This window comes from Populus trichocarpa, chromosome 1 (assembly GCF_000002775.5).
Source record: "Populus trichocarpa isolate Nisqually-1 chromosome 1, P.trichocarpa_v4.1, whole genome shotgun sequence".
NCBI lineage: Eukaryota > Viridiplantae > Streptophyta > Magnoliopsida > Malpighiales > Salicaceae > Populus > Populus trichocarpa.
Window position 1 is genome coordinate 38,636,091 of NC_037285.2, and position 21,702 is coordinate 38,657,792.

The following is a 21,702-nucleotide window of genomic DNA, read 5'->3' on the forward strand; positions in this document are numbered from 1 at the left end:
TTTATTGGGATGACCCTTACTTGTTCAAATATTGTCCTGATCAAATATTTCGAAGATGCATTCCCGACAATGAGGTAAGTAGTGTCATTAAATTTTGTCATTCTGAGGCATGTGGGGGTCATTTCTCATCAAAGAAGACAGCTGCAAAAATCTTACAAAGTGGATTTTATTGGCCCACCATGTTCAAAAACTCACATGCATTCTGCAAAACTTGTGAAAAATGTCAAAATGTGGGATTTATTTCAAAGCATCGAGAGTCTTTAGTTAATCTTCTATTGACTCTTAAGTCTCATCATAGTGGAGATATGCATCGTGCAATTCATGATTTATGGCCTCATTTTCATAAAGAACATGATCGACTTAGTCTTGGGAATCTGACTAAAAAAGACCCTGTTTGTCAGTTTTTAAGAAAACTGGATGGGAAGCCTATCCCCGACCCATAGAGGGCGTTTAAGCCGTTCTTGGACGTAAAACCAAGGGAAGATGTGAGCCACAATCACAGCTGCTTGTACATACACATGCTTTTTCAAAAAAAAAAAAAACAAAAAAAAAAACAGAGAGAGAGAGAGAAAGTGAGACTCCAGCTAGCCTACATATAGGTGGTATGATTGCATTTTCAATTTCTCATCTATAAAATCTTCTCTTCCTTCCCATCATTTCTACTCTACCCATTCATTTAATAGATATAGAAGTGTGTAGAAATGGCCAGTTCCTCTGTTCCTAAAATAAAAACTATTTGTGTTTTTTGTGGATCCAATCCTGGGAAAGAAAAAGAGTTTTTAGAATCAGCAAATCATCTTGGTCGGGTACTAGCTGAGAGAAAGATTCATTTAGTGTATGGGGGAGGTAGCCTTGGGTTAATGGGGAGTGTTTCAATAGCTGCATTTTTAGGAGGCAGTCAAGTTTTGGGGGTCATCCCCAAAGCTTTAGCCGAAGGGGACATCATTGGAAAAACAGTCGGAGAGGAACTACAGGTCTCCACAATGTCTGAACGACTATCTGTAATGTTTAACCATGCTGATGCCTTTATTGCTTTACCAGGTGGTTTGGGAACTTTAGAAGAGATATTTCATATTTCATCTTGGGCTCAGCTGAACATTCACCAGAAACCTATAGGTTTGCTAAATGTTAATGGTTTTTATAATACTTTACTGTCTTTTCTTGATCATGCTGTGGAACAACAATTTCTAACATTTTCAGCGCGACAAATCCTCATCTCTGCTGCTACTACTGCTGAACAATTGATTGATGAACTTCAATCTTTCATCCCTGTAGTTGATTCCTCTATGAGTCGACTTAATTGGTCAATCACGGAACGCCGTAAAAAGCTTAGATTGGATTTGAGCCTTAGTTTGTGAAATATTGTGTCTTTTGGTTTTATTAATGGTATATTATTTGTGTTTTGTTGTTTCTTGTATTTGTTTAAGTGTGTTTCAGGTTTGTCAGTAGTCGCTGTTTCAGGTGATGTCTTCTATACTCTATCTTTCTACCTTACAACATTGAGGACAATGTCTCGTTTTGGTTGGTGGGAGAGGGTAGTAGTTGATATTACTAGTTGATATTACAAAAAAAAAAAAAAAAAATTATTAACTAACTGTGTTTTCTATTATTACAACCATTTGCAAACCTGTTGTTACTAGGATGGCAGAGTAAAGGATGAACTTTAGTGACTCTTGAGACGCATCTTAGTAAACATTCTTAACAAGGTCTATTATAATACTTCTTGAAATATTCAGATTTACAAACTCTCGCATTGTTATCACTTAATTCTGCTCATATACTTATTTAACAAGTATTCTTAAACCTTCATTTTCACACACACACTTTAACATATGATTGTGGGTTGCATATTGGATTATTACATTATTTATGTTCTTTTGTTAAAGGTAACAACTAAGGGAAAGGGACAGTATATATATATAAACAAAAAAAAAACAAAAAAAAAACAAATAAATAAATAAAAAAGTAGATAAGTTTGGTTTCGTAGCCTCCTTGACTTAAGCAATTAAGCCCGAAGGGGTGTTTTAACACCTAGTACCCTAAAGTCAACTGACTTGGGAGCTATTGGCCCAGTGCTTGTTACATGGGTTAAGGAGAAAAGCTTAAGGGAATCAAACATTGCACTATCTACGTGTCAGTATCTGCAACCCGAGTTACTAAGCTCGTAGGGGTGTCTCAACACCTGATGCCCTAAGACCAACTGGTCTGGGAGTCATTAGCTAAAAGCTCGTTACATGGGTTCAAGATACATTGTATTATAAATTCTTGCTTTCAAAAAAAAAAAAAAAAAAAAAAACAAAAGAGATAATAATCCCAACCCAAGGAAGTTAACCTTAAACATTGGAACAAAAATTTTGTTTTCTTCCATGAAAAGCTCCATAGCTATGTTTTGATTTACTGAGCACAAAAAGAAGGTTTATTAATATCTTGTTTAAGAAGTATGAAGCAGATATATAAATTTAATGAGAGTTTGTTTATTTGGATAGATTAATGGAAGTTAAATGATGAATACCTTGCTTTGTGGAACTTGCAAATTGTTTTTGTATTTTAACGCTTTGATTACTAGGGACTAGTAATAAGCTGGTTGGGGGGTGTGATTAGTACTTAAAAGTGCATTCTCATTAAGGCTTTATATCATCGTATTGCACTAAAGTATCGTTAAATTCCCTAACTAAAGCATGTTTTATAATAACAAGTCTAATAATATAATATATCTTTAATTTATGATAAATGCTTGTTTTGAATGCAGGTATATCTCACAATTCAAAGGATTGATTGCTGTGATTAACAATTGAAAGTGAAGAGACAAAAAGAGGATTAGGCTAAGAGAAGAGATGCTGGTTCAATTCCAAACTGGAACACTATTCGGTTATTTGATCATAACTGGCCAAAACGTCATTGCTAACATCAGAATTTGAGCCCTTTGTTCCATGAAAGCTGTGGGCAATTGTCTCAGCTTTCCAACAAAAAAAACCAGAGCTCATTTGGACTTCTAGAACTCAAGATATGAGCTGAAAACCGAACAGTGTTTGAGCTGCAGGACAGGTTCCGACTTCTCCGTTGTTGCTAATATTTGAACTTGAAAATGGCAGAATTGAGTTTTGGACCCTTCATGAACGTTTTAGGTCTATGTCTTATCTTTCCATCCATATAAAGTGGACCTAAATCCGAGTTCTACAACTCCAGTTATGATCAAATAACCGAATAGTGTTCCAGTTTGGAATTGAACCAGCATCTCTTCTCTTAGCCTAGTCCTCTTTTTGTCTCTTCACTTTCAATTGTTAATCACAGCAATCAATCCTTTGAATTGTGAGATATACCTGCATTCAAAACAAGCATTTACCATAAATTAAAGATATATTATATTATTAGACTTGTTATTATAAAACATGCTTTAGTTAGGGAATTTAACGATACTTTAGTGCAATACGATGATATAAAGCCTTAATGAGAATGCACTTTTAAGTACTAATCAGACATTTAGATTTTTCTTGAATGGCTAAGCCAATGAGTCTCCTACTTTTACAGATGAACGTTGAATTTTTTGAATGGCCTAATTGATGAGTCTCATATTTTTAGAGATGGATGTTGAATTATTTGAATGGTTTAATTGATGAGTATCCTACATTTTAGAGATGGATATTCAATTTTTCACGAATAGCTAAGTCGACGAGTTATTTATTTTTAGGGATGGATGTTGACTTTTTTGAATGACCTAATTGATAACTCTCTTAGTTTTAGAAATGAATGTTCAATTTTTCATGAATGGCTAAGTCGACAAGTCTTTTATTTATAGGGATGAACGTTTAGTTTTCTATGAATGGCCAAGTCAATAAGTCTCCTATTTTTTTAGGAAAAACATCAATTTTTTTTGAATTGTCTAATTGAGGAGTTTTCTATTTTTTAAGGATGAACGTTTGATTTTTCATGAATGGCGAAGACAACAGGTCTCCTATTTTTATGGATGGACATTAAAATTTTCACGAATGGCCTAATCAATAAGACTTTTATTTTTAGAGACCGATGTCAAATTTTTCACAAATCATTATAAATAAATTAAAATAAATTGTGAATAAGCTTAAGAAATAATTTAAACAGATAATGGCATGGATGAGATAAATTTAGAAGAAAACGCATAGCTAAGGTAACATTTTGTTTGAAAGGGTAGTAAGAGTGATGTTTATCTTCCCTTAAGCATAACTACTCCCTTACATGAATATCTGAAACCAGTGCATAATTTTGAATTCATGGTTGCCTTTAACTTCTAGGTGCGACTTTATTTTTTCCAAGTTTCCTATTAATTTAGGAGATCCTAATGTCGTGCCAACTACGACACTTGTTAGTTAGCATTTTCTTAGTATACTTAATTATGTACCCATTGCTGTCCAAAATAAACATATTGTCTACATAGACATACAATAACAAAATCTTTATATTTGTGTTTTACATAAATACATTTATCAATTTCATTGATTTTAAACTCGTTTAACAACATAAATTTATCAAAATTTTCATACCATTATTAAGTGTTTGTTTTAAATCATATAATGACCTGACAAGCTTACAAACTTTATTTTCTTTCCCTTTAATCATGAACCCTTCAGGGTGTTCTATATAAACGTCATTATCAAAGTCAGCATTTAAGAAAGTTACTTTTACATCTATTTGATACATTTTAAGTTTTTTAATAGTTACAAAGACTATAAACACTCATATAGAAGTTATTCTTAAAACAAGTGAATATGTGTCAAAATAATTCACACTTTCTTGTTGTTTGAATCTTTTAACAACAAGTCTTGCTTTGTATTTGTCAATAGTTAACATTTATATCCTAATGGTTTAGTTTTGGGTAGAAGTTTCACTAGTTTTCATGTATGATTATTCATTATGGATTCAATTTCACTATTGAATGCCTCATTTCAATAGAAAGCTTCAGGACAAGACATTACCTTTGAGAATTCCAAGGTTCATTCCCTAACAAATATGTTAGAAAATCATGACCAAATATTTTGGTTGTGTTTTCCCTTTTACTTCTTTAGGATCAACTTCATCATCCTTTAAATGATGATAACTATATGAGCCAGCTTCAATCGTTCTATTAAATGAATAATCTTCTTGTGCTTTCTCAAATGAAAACACATCTTTTAAAAATATAGCATTCTTTGATTCTATTATAGCATTAGGATGAATGTCCTTGAAATTTAACTTGTGTAAAAGAAAAATATACACTACTATTGTAACCATATCTGATAAAAACATACTCCATAATTTTAGGTCATATCCTGATCTTTTTTAGATCAAGTACTGCCACATTTGCAAGACACTTCCACACTTTGAAGTATTTATAGAAAAGTCCTCTGCACTTCCATAATTCATATGAATGTCTTTTCTTATATAGTTGGTTGTTAGAATTGAGATCTCTTATAAGTCCTTTGGTGCTCTTAAACTTATCAATATGACATATATTGTTTCTTTTAAAGTCCGGTTTTTATAATCCACAATGTTATTTTATTGTGGTGAATAAAAAGTAATAGTTTGGTGAATAATACCATTTTGAGAATAAAATTCACCAAAAAGTATTTTATATTCCCTAACTCTATCACTTCTTATTGCCTTTACTTTTTTATTGAGTTCATTTTAATTTTATTGTTGTAATGTTTAAACTATTCAAGAGTCCTATCTTTGCTTCTAAATAAATATGTATAACAATACTTTTGTAATTATATATAAAAGTAATATAATGTTTTTTTCTACTTCTAATATGTATAAAATTTAAATTATTGATATCCGAGTGAATTAAATCTAGAGGTTCACTACTTTTTTTAATTGTTTTAAAAAAAGGTTTTGTGAATTTTGATTCTATACAAACCTCACACTTATGATTTTTCTCAAAAATCATACTTGGTAATAATTCAATATTAATTAACCTTTATATAGAATTATAACTCACATTATCTAATTTGTCATGCCATAATCATAAGACTCGAGCAAATAAGAAAAAAAAAAAAGGAATCATTGTCATCATCATTATTGGTTACCACAATCATTACATTTATTTTGAAGATGGTATTACTAAAATACATTTTCCCCTACAAATATACCACTTTTAGAGAGTATAAACTTATCACTCTCAAAGACTATCTTGAAATCTTTTTTTATCAACAATGAGTCAGACACTAAGTTTTTTTTAATGTTAGTAACATGAAGTATATTTTTTAGGGTAAGAAGCTTTCTAGAAGTTATTTTTAGTATGACCTTTCTAACAACTAGTACCTTGGATATTGATGAGTTCCCCATATATAGGTGTTCTTCATCCACTTTTTTGTAAGTCAAAAACATCATCTTCTCAGTACATACATGTCTTATGATACAAATATCAACCTTCTACAACTTAGAATTATTGATTAGGTTGACTTTTGAAACAATAACAAACATAATGAGGTAATTAACCTCGATAATATTCACTTGAGTAGTCCTTTTGTTTTTTAGGGTTCCCTTAATGAGCCTTATTTTTGCAATCATAGTTCAAATGTACAGTCTTATTATAGATAAAATATTTACCATTGAATTTCTTAGCAATTCTTTTCCCCTTCACAACAAATTTTTTATATATATTATTATTATGAGACTTCACCAATTATTTCATAATGTCTCTCTACAAGAACTAAACTTAAGCTCTAGATTGAGAAAAAAAAATGAAGAAGGAAATTAAGTTTAAAATAGGAGAGTATATGTTAAAATATAGAGCAAAAACAAAGGTGAATAAGAGTTATAAAATTTGTAAAAAAAGAAAAAAGAAACTATGTAGACAACTCTTCCTTAAATCCCCCCTTCCTTTTATACTGGATTTTAGAATCAAAATTGATAAAGAATTGATTATGATAATTCCTTCCATTATCAACTTTAACTACCCTCCATAAAAATAAAATAGACTTGACAGTTTTGACTTTAAATCATACATTTTTTTAGGCTAAAAAAATTGTTTATGTGATGAAGAAACAATTTTAGAAAAACTGATGAAATTGATCAAACTTTATTCATGAACTTTATAAAACAATGGGCTAACAAAAAATAATTTTGCATGGACCCAAGCCCGAATTAATTTGGTATAAAATAAAAAAAACCTTTTATAGTCTAAAAAAATTTCACAGCAAGCCCAAGCTCAGACTTATGAGTTGAGCATGCATGTGTGATTAAATTCAAAACTCACTTTACTTAGAACCTCTCTCCTTTAAAAGCTTAGATGTTTTTTTGTTCTAATTTTAACATGCATTATATCAGTATAAAATTATATAAACAAATTACATAATCAGCATGAACATGTTATTTAAGATAGCAAAATTACTTTTATGAATTAAACAAAGATTAGAAAGTAGATTTAAAAATAGATTAAATGTTTTATTTCAAAGAATTTATGACATGTATCAAATATAAAAAAAATATTCATACAAATTGCATGAATATGACAACAAGTTTAAAAGTTAAAGTTAAAATTAAAATTAAAATTACAATTAAAGTGGTTAAAATCCTTCTTCATAATTAATCAAATATTCACAAAGAATTGTAAACTAAACAAATTGTAAGCAAAATAAAGCTTTAAGATTGTTGTCCAAATTACTATTGTTGAGCATGAATTGTTTAGTGTATCAATACAACAAGAGCATATGGATTAAATTATATGTCCAAATATAAACTAGAGATCTTGCAAGTTTAGATAAAAGCTTGTAAATTTTATATATCATGACAAACTTGCAATCAAAACTAAAAACATATAAAGATTTAGTATACATACTTGAGCATATATCCAAAGTTCCATAAGAAATTGAAACACTATCTTAGCATGCATACTAATCATATAACATATGTGTTTAAACTAAAATAAAGTAGAATATTTACTTGTTGAAGCAGTTTTTAATATAATGAAGTTCTGTTGTTATTAAGGATATTAATCCTTTATTTTTAAGGTTTTATTGTTCATGACTTGCTGCAAAAGAGATGTATACACAAGCCCACCACGATCTTAACACCACTTTCTTATTTAGATGCACTTCTAAATAATATCTATGAACAAATAAAATACAACTCAAATGTCTCTCTATAAGAATTGCACTTAAGTTCTAGATTAAGAGGAAAACAAAGAAAAAAATTTTGTTTAAAATAGGAGGGATAGGCTAAAATAGAGGTGAAGAAGAGTTGTAGAATCTATATATAAAAAAAAAAATTGTGTAAAAAACTATTCATTCAGTCTTTTTATAGTGCATTCGGAGCCAAAACTGATAAAGAGTTAATTCGGGTAATTCTAGCCATCATCAGCTTAATTACTTGCCATAAAATTGAAATAAATTTCATAGTTAAATATTACATTGATTAGGCTAAAAAAACTGTCCACATTATGAAGAAACAATTCTGAAAAAATCAATGAAGCTTATCAGACTTTATTCATGAACTGGACAAAATAATGGGTTGATAAAAAAATAATTTTTCATGGACCATACCCAAACTCAAATTATGTTGACAAAAAATAAATAATCTTTTGTAGAATAAAAAATTATTTTACATCAAATCAAACTCAAACCTAGACTTAAGCGGTACATGTGAGTTTAAGCTCAAACTCACTTTGCTTTTGACATCTCATCTTTAAAAGCTTGGATATCCCATGCATTTTCTATTAAACTTGTTTATTTTTTATATGGAATAAAAGTTTTATTGGATTTTTGAGTTTATTAAAATCATGCCAATCAAAATCACTTAGATCAATTTCTCATTTATTCATTAATTATTTTAATCAAATTAATATTTTATGTTAAAAAGTTTATATTGAAGAATAAAAATTAAAAAAAAAATTAATTGTACAAAGTGAACCTTAACCCCCACTGCAAGATCATTTGAGATCAATTTTTTATTTGTTCATCAATTATTTTAATTAAATTAATATTTTATATTAAAAAATTTATATTAAAAAAAAATTAACCGTACAAAGTGACCCAACAATTGAAATAATAATTGGGAAATAAGAAACAACTATTGATTATTAGCAAATCTTAAGACATTAGGATTAAATATGTTGTTCTTGAAACTACAAGGATTAAGTTATTAATTTAGATAAACTAAAGAACTAATATGTAAATAATTTGCTTTAGATAGTTCTTCCCTTCAATATTGAGTCTTGAGTTGAAACAGAAACAGAGCCTTGTTCTGCAAACGATGATGCCCTGTTTTATATCTTCTTCAACGGCCAAAACAATCTCTAAAATCCCACTTCAGTTATCAAGATTTAGACCCTTTTCCCACATACCCTTCTCTGATTATACCAAACAAAGTTTCACATATGATCACAAAAACTCTGCTTTCACCCACCAACAATCCCCAGGTACCCTCCTTTCCTCTCTCCCTTCTTCTCTTTCTGTGTGTGTGGTGGTGGTATTTTCTCGTTCAAAGTTTGTTTTTTTGAAACATTTTCTCATTCAAAGTTAGAATTTTTGGAACAGCAGAAATGGAAAAGAGCATATACATAATGCTGACTCTAGACCGCTGGGACTCACTAAACCACATGGAATACAGGTTAGCTTCACTGAGGCCAGTCCATGGGAGGCTAACTTTGAAATTTCTCAACTGGGTCATTAAGCAACCTGGTTTGGAACTCAATCACCTTACTCATATACTCTCCATCTCTACTCATATACTTGTGAGAGCTAGAATGTATGAAGCTGCTAAGTCAATTTTAAGGCATCTTTCTAAATTGGGTGTTGGTTCAAAATCTGTTTTTGATGCTTTAATGAACACTTACCCACTTTGCAAGTCCAACCCTTCAGTTTTTGACCTTTTGATTAGGGTTTATTTGAGAGAAGGAATGGTTATTGATGCTTTAGAGACTTTTTATTTGATGGGTTCTAGAAGGTTTAACCCTTCTGTTTATACATGTAATATGCTGCTTAGTTCAGTGGTAAAGGAACGGAGGGTTGGGTCGGTTTGGTCTTTTTTTATGGAAATGCTAGCTAGGAGGATTTGTCCAAATGTTGCTACTTTTAATATATTGATTAATGTTTTGTGTGTCGAAGGGAAGCTTAAGGAAGCTGGTTATCTTTTAAGAAAGATGGAAGGGAGTGGTTATGTTCCAACTATAGTTACTTATAATACTATTCTTAATTGGTGTTGCAAGAAGGGGCGATATAAAGCAGCCTCTGATTTGATTGATAGAATGGAATCTAAGGGTATTGAAGCAGATGTCTGCACATATAATATGCTCATTGATGATTTGTGTAAAAACAACAGAAGTGCAAAAGGGTATTTACTGTTGAAAAAGATGAGAAAGAGGATGATAGCTCCTAATGAATTCACTTATAATACTCTAATTAATGGACTTATGAAAGAAGGAAAGATTGGAGGTGCTACTCGAGTTTTTAATGAGATGTTGATGCTTAACCTTTCACCAAACCGTGTTACTTACAATATTTTGATTGATGGGCATTGTGATTGTGGTAATTTTGAACAAGCTTTGAGGCTTTTGGATGTGATGGAAGCAAAGGGACTAAGGCCTGATGAAGTTAATTATGGGGCTCTTTTAAGTGGGTTGTCCAAGCTTGCGAAATTTGACATAGCCAAAAGCCTTATGGAGAGAATAAGAATGAGTGGGATGGTTGTTGGCTACAGAGCATACACAGCCATGATTGATGGGTTATGCAAACATGGATTGCTTGATGAGTCTTTGCAATTGCTTGATATGATGTTCAAGGATGGTGCAAGTCCAGATATTATTACATTTTCTGTGCTCATAAATGGATTTTGCAAAGCAGGAAAAATTAAAAATGCAAAGGAAGTGATATGTAAAATGTTTAAAGCTGGACTTGCACCAAACTATGTCATATACGCTACTTTAATTTACAATTCCTGCAAGAAGGGTGATATCACAGAAGCATTCAGGAACTATGCAACAATGACTCGCACTGGCCATGATGTGGACTATTTCATCTGTAATGTGCTGATTTCTTCTCTTTGTAGAGCTGGAAGGGTAGCAGAGGCAGAGGATTTTATGCGTCATATGAGCACAATTGATCTTGCCCCTAACTCCATTACTTTTGATTGTATTATAAATGGATATGGAATTTTGGGTGATGCCCTGAAAGCATTCTCAATGTTTGATGAGATGATTAAATTAGGTCATTGCCCTAGTCATTTCACATATGGTAGTCTGCTTAAAGGGCTATGCAAGGGTGGAAATTTGAGGGAGGCAAAGAAATTACTGTATAAACTTCACCATATTCCTGCTGCTGTTGACACTAATATCTACAATACAATTCTCACTGAGACATGTAAACGGGGGAAGTTGTCAGATGCAGTGGCCCTTTTTGGTGAAATGGTCCAGTTTAATGTGCTGCCTGATAGTCACACATATGCTATCATTCTTGCTGGGTTAAGTAGGAAAGGCAAAATGGTGCCTGCTCTTCTTTTCTTTGAAAAAGCACTGGCAAGAGGAACTCTGTCCCCAAATAAGGTCATGTACACTAGCTTGTTTGATGGTTTGTTCAAGGTTGGTCAATCAAATGCTGCTTCATATATTTATGAAGAGATGGAGCACAAAGGCATAAACCCAGATACTATTGCAATTAATGCAGTACTAGATGGATACTCAAGGATGGGGAAAATGGAAAAGGTTGAAAAGCTCTTCATAAAGATGCAGAGTGGTAGTCTGACCCCTAGCTTGGCTACATATAATATTCTCTTGCATGGGTATTCAAAGAAAAAGGATTTGTTGAAATGCTCTAAATTCTACAATATCATGACAAGGATGGGTATTTCACCTGATAAACTAACTTGCCATTCTATCATTCTTGGGCTTTGCAAGTCTGGTATGCTGGACGTTGGTTTTAAAATGTTAAAGAAGATGATCATGGAAGATACTTTAGTTGATCAACTTACACTTAACATGCTCATCACGAATTCATGTGAAACTGATAAAATGGGAAAGGCATTTGATCTGTTGAATATTAAGAATTTACTTGGAATTATTCCTGATGTAAATACTTACAATGCCATCTTTACTGGACTCAACAGAGCCTCTGCTCTCCGAGAATCTCATCTTCTTTTGCATGACATGTTGGAGAGGGGTATTACTCCTACAAGCACACAGTATATTTCATTAATTAATGGTATGTGTAGAATGGGGGATATACAAGGAGCATTCAGGCTAAAAGATGAAATGGAAGCAATTGGTGTCAGTTCCTGGGATGTTGCTGAGAGTGCTATGGTAAGAGGGCTTGCCCAGTGTGGGAAGGTTGAAGAAGCCATGCTGGTTCTTGATTGCATGCTTCAGAAGCGGCTCATTCCAACCGTCGCTACTTTTACAACTCTAATGCACATGCTCTGCAAGAAAGCTAAACTGTCTGAGGCTTTAAAGTTGAGGGGTAAAATGGCGCTTTATGGGGTGAAACTCGATGTTGTTGCATACAATGTTCTCATATCAGGCCTTTGTGCTGATGGTGATGCTTTGGCTGCATTTAATCTGTATGAAGAGATGAAAGAAAGGGGCCTTTGGCCCAACACCACAACCTATTGCACTCTCATTGATGCTATTTCCACCAATGAGGTTAGTCTCGTAAAGAGTGGAATTCTTTTGAAGGATTTGCAGGAGAGGGGAATGATATCTTGGAATTTTAATGGAAGCACAGATGAGGGTTTGATAACTGCCATGAAGAATTTGAAGTCCTTGAGGCACAACAGAAGGAAATGATGCAAAAATCTAGTGGAGTAGTAATGTAATTGGGCTGGGAAACAAAGATTTAAGCCGCTTTATGGAGAGCAGAAGAGGCTGGAATGAACCTCCATTATCTATCAGTTGTGCTACTCATTATTGGTTTGTCTTTTACTCTTGAACAATTCGGTACCTTTTCTTTTTCATTTTTATTGCCTATATAATCTACTAGTTTCTGCCTTTTCAGGTGAAATACATTGGTCACACTCAGATATAATGGTAGTCACATAATAAATATCCTTTAAGACAAGCTCTTAAACTATGCCTTGACATGTGGAATGTGGTGCCTTTTAGAGATTGGGGGCGTTGGTCTTAATGTTTGAGGCTTTTAGCAATGCCAACTTGAATGTAGGTGCTGTGCAAGTCCATTCTTTATTTGTGCTAGTGTTTTCTTGTATCATGTTTTCTTTAATAACCAAGGCCTCAAAAGTTTCATTCTTGACCTTTCTACCCCTATAATTCTCTTATTAGCAGGTGCTTGTAGTACAACATGCCACTGGAATTTATTGAAAATGTTCTTACTTGATTGATTAGTTGGCGGGAGGTGCGTTTGTATCGCCTCAAAGTTTCCAGTCTCTACCTTTCTACACCTAATATTTCTCTTATTAGCAGGTGCTGGAAATTGGAACTTGCAGAATCAACTTGAAAATGCTCTCATGTGGTTTATTAGACAGTTGACAGGTAATTTGCAATTTATTTATTTTTTTGTATTAAATTCTTTTGTGTATGTTTTTTTTTTCTTGAACAATTCTTCATAGAGAGCTTTGATTGTCTCAATAGAAATGAAAATGAAAACAGGGGCACATCAATGTGCTAGATGATTTGCACACTATTGCAGTGATTGCAAGTGACAGCATTTGTTTTTCACTAACCAATTAGTTAATTTATATCACTGCTGATTAGTTCTTATTTTGTTTTCCTGGAGGGTGAGGTAGAAGAAAGATTGCTAGTGTATCTTGAGCAATTTGAGAAACTGGTGGGCATATTAAAGCATAGAATGTAATTTCTCAAAAAATAAAAAGAAGAAGAAGAAGAAGAAGAAGAGGTTAGAATGTTACAGGTGTTCATCCAACCATGGTCAATATATATCTTCTCTCTTAGTTTTTCTTAAAATGATCCAGTAGAGTAAGTAGGTGGCTGGTTCATGCTTGTTATCCATTATCAGGGTTGGAACAAAATTGAAGTTGAGGGTGGAGCCATGTCCTCCCTGCATGTGGGTGTCATTAGCAACTCTCTGGCACATGCAGAATATCCAACATAAATTAGCAGGTCAGGATTTTCTAATCAGCACGGCCATGTGGCCTGCAAATCATATCAGGATTGGTGATCTATGCCACGGCAATAACCAACCAATTTGTGAGTGGCACTGATACTAAGAAAGCCATGCCTTTGTTTAAACTTCTCTTAAGGATCTTCCTTGTTTAATTTATATCTTCTGTCCAGATCCCGGGAAGAACAGCAAAGGTGGAGGAAGCAGCATTTTGCCAAGGAGAGATGAAGATGGCTTTCGAGGGAACCAAATCAAAGGTGTCTGAATCATTTTCTTCAATTTGCATCATATAATGGAATCATGAGGAGGAGATTTTCATAAAAAAATTGTTGACAGGGTACACCTTTCAATCAGGCAAAATACAAGTATTGTTACAGGCGTGGCAGACAGAATCTAGCAATATCAAAAGGGATAGAGTTGCTATGATTGACTTTGTTGACATTAATTGCACTCGTGTTGTTAATTTGAAAGGCATATTTCTCTATATTATTAACACCCCCCAAAAAAAAAATTTATACAGCTCTCTTTCACGTTCTCCTACAGGTTCCATCAGAATGAGGAGTAAGAGAAGAACATCTACAGAGGGTTATGCTTGATAGGAGTAGAAATAGGAAAGCAACAGGGTGGCTCTGAATTCTGATGGAGAAAACCATTATTATTGTTATTTAAATAAATTAAAAGCATATCCCCAAAAACACCAAACTTAGAATTGTTTATCAGATCTATAGATCACAGTTCACATTCTGATGGAGAAATATATGTTGTAGGTATCTATGGATTATCACTGAGCACCATGAAATCTTTCTATTTTGTCTATGTATTTGTTTCACTTATTCAAAATTGCTTTAATTGATAATTATTTTGTGTTTTTAAAATTCACTCAATTATAATCAATTGTTATTTGACATCTAATTGCCTTGTTAATGGGGATTGACAGAAACAAATAATTTTCATTTAAAATGAAAATTGGATGTTACATTATAATTATAATATATGCTAAAACAGTTAGGTAAATTATTGTAGCAATTCACAATATCATAGTTTTTATTTTTAATTTTATCTTTGATTGTAGCTTTTTATGGTTAAATTAATGATCATTTTTTAAAAAAATCTGTCAAGAAAATAAAAAATTCAACAAAAAAGAATCAAAACGTAAAACAATGAGAAATTTCATGAACAAGCTTAAAGTTGTGTGAAAAAAGTATGTTTCTAGTCTATCTATTAATCTTTTTCTTTCTTTAACAATCCCTACAATTTTTAAAATTTTAGTTTTAGTATAAAAAATTATTTATTTATGTTTCTAGTCTCTACCACAGTTATTAAACCCGGCCTGGCCCGGCGGGTCGACCCGGTGGCTGGACCGGTCCGGGTTTAACAAAAGACCGGCTGTGGCAACAGCCCGGCCAAACCCGGGTGACCCGGTGGGTCGACCCGGGACCCGGGCGAACCCGAATGAGACCCGGTTTTTTTTTTTTCTTTTTTCTTTTTCTTTTCTTTTCAAATGTGGGATTTGAAACACATTAGTATATATACTCTATGTTCCCAAGAAAAAAGTCATGTTTTTTCATTGTGGGATAAAAAACATTTTGGTTTAAATACTTCAACTTAAAAGGATAACATAATATTTTTTCAATGTGGGATTTGAAGCCCTTTCATATATATACACTATGTTCCCATGAAAAAAACCATGTTTTTTCAATGTGGGATAAAAAACCTTTTGGTTTAAATACTTCAACTTAAAAGGATAACATAATATTTTTTCAATGTGGGATTTGAAGCCCTTTCATATATATACTCCATGTTCCCATAAAAAAAGTTATGTTTTTTCAATGTGGGATAAAAAACTTTTTTAGTTTAAATACTTTAACTTAAAAGCTTAACATAATATCTTTTTAATGTGGGATAAAAAACTTTTTAAAATATTCTTTTAAACTTCATAATATGTATAATTTATATTTACATGGATTTTTTCATATGAAATATTAAAACTTTATTTTTTTTTTAATTTTTCCGGGTTAATCCGAGTTGACCCGAGTTGACCCGGGTTGACCCCTAAAACCCGGGACCCGGCCCCTTGGCCGGGTCAACCCCCGGGCCGGGTTTAATAACTATGGTCTCTACATGTAAGAGAGGAAAGAAAAAATCATTGGTTAGTTATAATATTACAATAAAAAAATTTGATCTTAATATCAACAAGTTCTGTTTGATAATGAAAGTTTTATTGGGGTGGTTTTAGACCTTAATCTTGCTTGAAAATATAGATTGAGACTTAAACAATTTTTTGATTTAGGTTGATTTTATGTTTTTTAAACTGGTTTTGTGTTAATTTAATGCCACAAATAGATTTATTTAGGTATTTAGAGGGTTTTTTAATGAAAAATATTGAAATTTAGCTTTTTTTTTTTCCTAAAAAGCCAAAGTCCTGACTTTTCAGCCAAGGAAACTGGCTAAAGATATACTAGAGATAATATTATTTGCATCTCTTTTAAAAAACAAAATGAGTGTAAGACCATTTTATCCATTAATTTTGAATAGGTCTTCATAATTTAATTTGTATTACTTTATGTAGGTTTATCTTAGTCTCAAATAAACGACTTGATATTTGATTAATATTCAATTTTGCGAGCATTTATCTTTGTTCTCATGTATTAAATAAAAATCAGTTTAAAAAAATAAAATTATTAAATATAGTAGAGTCCATGACCCGAATAGAAAGTTTGACAGGTGAACTTTGGTTGATTGAGAATTAAACTTTATAATTTGTTTCAATTTGCTTTATATTGAGTTATTACGATCTCAAATAAACATTACGACATTGAGTTGGTGCTCGATTTTTTAAGTGTCTATTTTTGTTACGTATAATTAGATAAAAATCATTCAAAAACAAAGTTATTAAACTCAATGGTCCATGACCAATGTCGCGGATTTAACAGGTTAAGCTATGAAACTCTCAATCCAATATATCGTCATCTCAATATTTTAAAAAAATAAGTTTTCTAGATTTTTTTAAGTCAAACCATGTTTTGTTGGTTGTCCGTGTTGTTTTTGGACCTGTCAAGTCAATTGAGTCACGTCGAGACAATTCCTACATAGTTTAATTTGAAACCCAATTTAAACAAGGAGCCAAGTTAGGAAATTTTAAAATTAATCTGCTATGACAAATTTAATAACACTATTAAAAATTTTCTTCCCGCGTTTATATATTTTTTACATTTTTTTGGTTCGACACGCCATGTGGGCAAAATATATACTTGGATGAATAATATATGTGCACTAAGCTATAAGGCTAAAAGACCATAAAATCAAAAGGGATTATTTTCCAATATCGTATAAATTTGATTAGTATTATAATTTGATAAATATTTGAAAGGATTTCTAATTATTTTAGCGAAAAAAATATTGTGAGCTGTAGGTACCTTTATTTAAATATTGGAATAAAGGTACTAGAGAGAGAGAGAATGACTAATCATGTGATTAGCATATGATCACAATCTCTAATTTTTTTATTTTATTTTTATTTTTGGTCATGGCAGGTCGCGTGACTGACACCATCTATTTGATATATGGGTTTTGTCTTTATCGAATGTGAAAAATTGTTTGTCCATATCCTTACTGATTAATGAGGCAATCAAATGACATTTAACTATTGATTTTAATTGAAATAAACACAAGAAATGGGTTAAGCGCTCTTAATCACCTCTTTAATTAAAATCAATCTTGATTTTTCATAATTTACATTTCCAAGACTTCCTTATTTTAATCATGTTTACCACAAAAGCATATCAAGAGTAATAAAAATATCATAATTATTAATTTTAAGACCTGTAAAATTAATTAAGGTGTGCGCAAACTGATCCAGAGATCCACTTTAATAAATAAAAACAAGAAAAAATAAAAATCTAAAACTAAAAATATATATAAATTGTAAAAGACATCGATGGTTTAATTATTGGCTAAAAAAACAAAAAATATATATAAGACAAAGCAAAAGGAGTGCCAGCAAGTCAATTGTACAGATTGCCTCCAAGCAGCCCAACATCTCTCCCAATTACGCCGTTTTCCAGCTCACTACCCGTGCCGTTCTCAATCACTCTTGCCACGTCATTGATGACGACGGACTAACGGCAGCCTTTAACATCTCCGTTACTCTCACTCCTTTATGTTTTATAATACAGACAGGCCCGCTTCAGGCCCATTTTACACTCTCTCTCTAAAAAAGGAAACTCTCTCTTTCCCTGTCTCTCTGCTCTCTCTGATTAGTATTTTTAGCTGAAAAGTCTCTCTCTCTCTCGAATTCATGTCGGTATGTAGTTTCTCTCTCTGTGGAACATATGTATACTGATTCCTGTGTGCAAGTATGTGCGTGTTTTTATGCGTTACAGCTTCTGTCTATATTTGTTTCTTTTTTTTTTTTTTGCTGGTTTTTGATTGATTTGTGTCAGATTTTTGATGGTTTGGCCTTTTCAGTTGGTTACAAATTTTTTTTTTTAAAAAAAAAAAATTATGTTGGTTTGATCTCGGTTCTTATTCTTTTTATTTTTAAAGGATATAATCTTGATCAACTCATTTTGTGTCCCTTTTTTTCTTCATTTCCACTAATTTTCTTTTTGTTAGAGCTGTTTATGAAATTATATTTAATGTGTAGAGAAGTGGAGTTTTTTTATTATTATTTTTTGGTTTATGTTTATGACTTGTAATTAATGAACTATACATGTTATGTGATGCCCAGAGCATTTAAAAAAAGAGTAAGTATGTTGGATTGACATATTTGTGTCTGTAATTGCTTATTTAGAAAATTTTCATTTTTGCTTATCCCTTCAATATCATTGTGTTAATTAAGAGAGTTACAAGCTCTAAGAGCAATATAGGAGATGGGGAAGCTATTCATAACTTTCATTAGGGGGTGATTTTAGAGCCTTTTTGTTTTTGTAAGAATCAAGAAAGGTCATTTTGTGATGTAGAGGATTGCTGTTCAGGTATGCTGTTGCCTTACCAACATAAACATGCATGTAGTTAGGAAGCGACTAGAATTTTGGAAGTGTGTTGAATGATCGAAGGCGATGAGTTGAATATGTTAGCATTGCTTAAGAAATGAGCCATTTTTATCTCATGTCTCATCCATTATACTACATTTTTTTTTTCTTTTGTGGCGATCATCACCGGATCTTTCCAGTATCTAAGTCATCACCCAATGTTTGAGTGATTTGGTACGATTCGGCACACACACTCACTTAAATCCCCCAAGGCCCAATAGGCCATTTAGTTTCTGTTTTTTTTTTCATCCTTGCCCTTTTCTGTATCGATATAGAATTGAAATAACAATGCAAGTTGCATTTTGTAGAACCCTTGTGAGATTTGACATTTCTTACTGACAATTACAGGATAATTACTTGGAAGGTTTTGGCTTATATGCACGTGTTTTTAGCCATGCATATCTGTCCCTTGCCAAGTTTTGCATGCTGTAGCAGATAATCAAAAGGTGTTGACTGTAATGGGCTATTTGAGCTCTATCAGATAGATAATAGAGTTCTTGATCCTAAGTTATCTAGAGGTGGTGTTCATGTATATGACAATGGGCATTAAGAATTATAAATGTTTGCTGTTAAGCTTCTTCTGCTCCTGCATATGTGATGGCATACTAGATCATTTGAAACCTGATTTGTGGTTTCCTCATTATCATTTATTTTAGTACTGTGTTTTCAGTTCTGGTGAATTATTTCTATAGAACAAGAGCACATGGTTTGTTAGTTTGGTGGTTGTGTTTATTATTTGTTGAGATTCCTTTGACTTCATTGGACCACAGTGAAACTATGATGTTATTGTACTGAACATCTGTAGTTGTATTTCTAAATTTTTGTAGTACTTGATGTTAAATTTAAAACCACTGCTACTTGATGTATGGCTCTCCCCTGATCTATACAACTGTGAGGGTCTTGACAGCAACTCTCTTCTTGTCTTTCTTCCCACCAGGACACAGGTCGGCCACTGCCAAAATTTGGTGAATGGGATGTCAATGATCCTGCATCAGCTGAGGGATTTACTGTGATATTTAATAAGGCAAGGGATGAGAAGAAGACAGGTGGCAAACCGGAGTCACCAGGAAAGGTTGATGATTCTCATGTTAAGTCTGGAGTAAATCCTGCCAAACCTCAGCCTGTAAGTTTTAATTTTATCACACAACCACGCATTTTCTTCTGCGACAGTGCAGGTATGTGTCTCGCAAATGACACATGCATTAGGCAGCCAAGATATCATGTCCTTTCCCAGTAATGTATAACAGCTTGCTTGAATGGCTATTTTTCCATGCCTGTGTGTGCGTCAGTTTTCAACTGTGAGGAATTTACCATTGCTTTCACCTACTAAAGAAAACCCGGTTGAATATGCAACAAAATAGAGAGAAAAAAACTGATGTAGCCTATCAGGTAGATATTGGATTGGATTTTGTTGAGTTTCATGTGGCCAATCATATTGTGTATGTCATTTTGCATCAGAATTCAAAGGATATCATTTTTAGCTGTAACAGAAGTTAGGATGATTGAGGAAAGTTGCAAAATTTATGGCCACATAAATCTGGGGGAAAAAGGTCAGATAGTCTAACCATGTCATCTGAGCAAGCGATCACTGCTTGGAAAACTTGTGGGAATGGAGCATGGAACTCTCTGATCTGGTCTTTCTCCCACTTGGATGCTGCTATCATCTTATCAACTGTAATGCAAACCCCACCATCTAGATGGTTGGAAATGGAAAGATAATAAATATTGTGAGATATTATTCAGTGCTGCATTTCAAGTTCCGTCTAAAATTATCAGCATAGAAATGTCACATATAATTCATGGGTGGGCTACAGTTTTTTTTTTTTTTTTCTAACAAGCTCATGGGTGTTATGTTTATCATTCTTTCTAACGCGGATAATTTACTGATTTTCAGAAAAAATGGTTCTGCTGTATCCAAAGTCCTCCTGCGGACTCTTGACGGTGCCTCTCCCACGTCAGAGCTTCAAGAGAAGTGTATGTTCATCTATCTGTGGCCCCACAATGTATTTACCAAAGAAGATAGGAGCTGTAGAGTGTCGACGGGTACTCCTGGAATTTGTTTTTTGTGTTGTAAAACTGAGTTGTGGTGGGGGGGGAAGAGCAAATACACAATTATTGTATCTATCATGCATCGACATGTTTTTCTTCTCTTTGCTTTCTCTCATGTTGTAAGCTGTAGAGCTTTCGTGTCGTTTTGTTTCATGTACAATTATTAAATGGGCTTTGTTTGTGAAATACATATTTTTTGAATTCTTTTCTGAAGAGCTTTTATAACTTGGCAACACAGGAAGGTGGTGCATTGAAGATCTTAAAGCAGAGTTGCAGATGTTACAGCAAAAAATAATTGAAATTATAAAAGGTCAGGCTTCAAAGAAATGGTTTTAGAGAGCAAAGAAGAGTCACCAAGAACCAAATTGATTTTTTTTTTTTAATTCAAAATGAAAACCAAATTGAAACTCGTTTAAACCGATTGATTTTGGTTCAGTTTGGTATATGTTGTTAAAAACCAACAAAACCAAAAAAAAAAATGTTCATTAAAGACTTTTAAGATAACTTCATTACTTTGGCTGTTGGTTTAATAGCATTTTTTCAATGTACTCTCGATGATTATCTAAAAAAAAAAAACCTTTATTGCTCGAGCTCTTGATCCA

General features: G+C 32.6%; 3 protein-coding genes across 16 annotated transcripts in view; all 3 read left to right on the forward strand.

The window, feature by feature from the left end:
- LOC127905736 (uncharacterized) overlaps positions 1-2,881 on the forward strand; it is a 35,659-nt gene extending 32,778 nt beyond the window's left edge. For 2 of the 3 annotated variants that reach the window (XM_052455564.1, XM_052455567.1), the window contains one exon: positions 1,438-2,881. Coding sequence is in view for 1 of the 3 variants with exons in the window: in XM_052455566.1 (XP_052311526.1) it covers positions 1,042-1,059 (18 nt within the window). In the remaining 2 variants the exon portion in view is untranslated. Of the gene's footprint in view, positions 1-1,041; positions 1,228-1,437 lie in introns of those variants that run through there. The other variant, XM_052455566.1, reaches the window with a different exon arrangement.
- Positions 2,882-9,147: 6,266 nt separating this feature from the next.
- Positions 9,148-14,834, forward strand: LOC7487550 (pentatricopeptide repeat-containing protein At5g55840). Of its 11 annotated transcripts, none has more exons than XM_052447872.1 (9): positions 9,148-9,370; positions 9,489-12,850; positions 12,936-13,096; positions 13,223-13,292; positions 13,361-13,429; positions 13,674-13,808; positions 13,914-14,104; positions 14,192-14,275; positions 14,355-14,834. In XM_052447872.1, the coding sequence occupies exons 1-2, from the start codon at positions 9,205-9,207 to the stop codon at positions 12,725-12,727; spliced, it is 3,405 nt and encodes a 1,134-aa protein (XP_052303832.1). In that variant the 5' UTR covers positions 9,148-9,204; the 3' UTR covers positions 12,728-12,850; positions 12,936-13,096; positions 13,223-13,292; positions 13,361-13,429; positions 13,674-13,808; positions 13,914-14,104; positions 14,192-14,275; positions 14,355-14,834. The 11 variants fall into 11 exon arrangements, with proteins under 11 accessions (XP_052303832.1, XP_052303834.1, XP_052303837.1 ...); XM_052447874.1 differs by having other exon boundaries at positions 14,373-14,834; XM_052447877.1 differs by having other exon boundaries at positions 14,562-14,834.
- Positions 14,835-18,178: 3,344 nt separating this feature from the next.
- On the forward strand, positions 18,179-21,286 carry LOC7487551 (protein NOI4). Of its 2 annotated transcripts, none has more exons than XM_024597610.2 (3): positions 18,179-18,321; positions 19,989-20,174; positions 20,946-21,286. In XM_024597610.2, the coding sequence occupies exons 1-3, from the start codon at positions 18,316-18,318 to the stop codon at positions 20,988-20,990; spliced, it is 237 nt and encodes a 78-aa protein (XP_024453378.1). In that variant the 5' UTR covers positions 18,179-18,315; the 3' UTR covers positions 20,991-21,286. The 2 variants fall into 2 exon arrangements, with proteins under 2 accessions (XP_024453378.1, XP_024453373.1); XM_024597605.2 differs by having other exon boundaries at positions 18,219-18,373.
- Positions 21,287-21,702: the final 416 nt, after the last annotated feature.

Bases quoted from the DNA above. Each gene is read 5' to 3' on its own strand.
- LOC7487551 (XM_024597605.2), top strand. From the start codon at position 18,350: ATGTATACTGATTCCTGTGTGCAA. The intron at 18,374-19,988 runs GTATGTGCGTGT...TCTTCCCACCAG, and splicing joins ATACTGATTCCTGTGTGCAA to GACACAGGTCGGCCACTGCC. The intron at 20,175-20,945 runs GTAAGTTTTAAT...ACTGATTTTCAG, and splicing joins ATCCTGCCAAACCTCAGCCT to AAAAAATGGTTCTGCTGTAT.
- LOC7487550 (XM_052447864.1), top strand. From the start codon at position 9,205: ATGATGCCCTGTTTTATATCTTCTTCAACGGCCAAAACAATCTCTAAA. The intron at 9,371-9,488 runs GTACCCTCCTTT...TTTTTGGAACAG, and splicing joins CACCCACCAACAATCCCCAG to CAGAAATGGAAAAGAGCATA.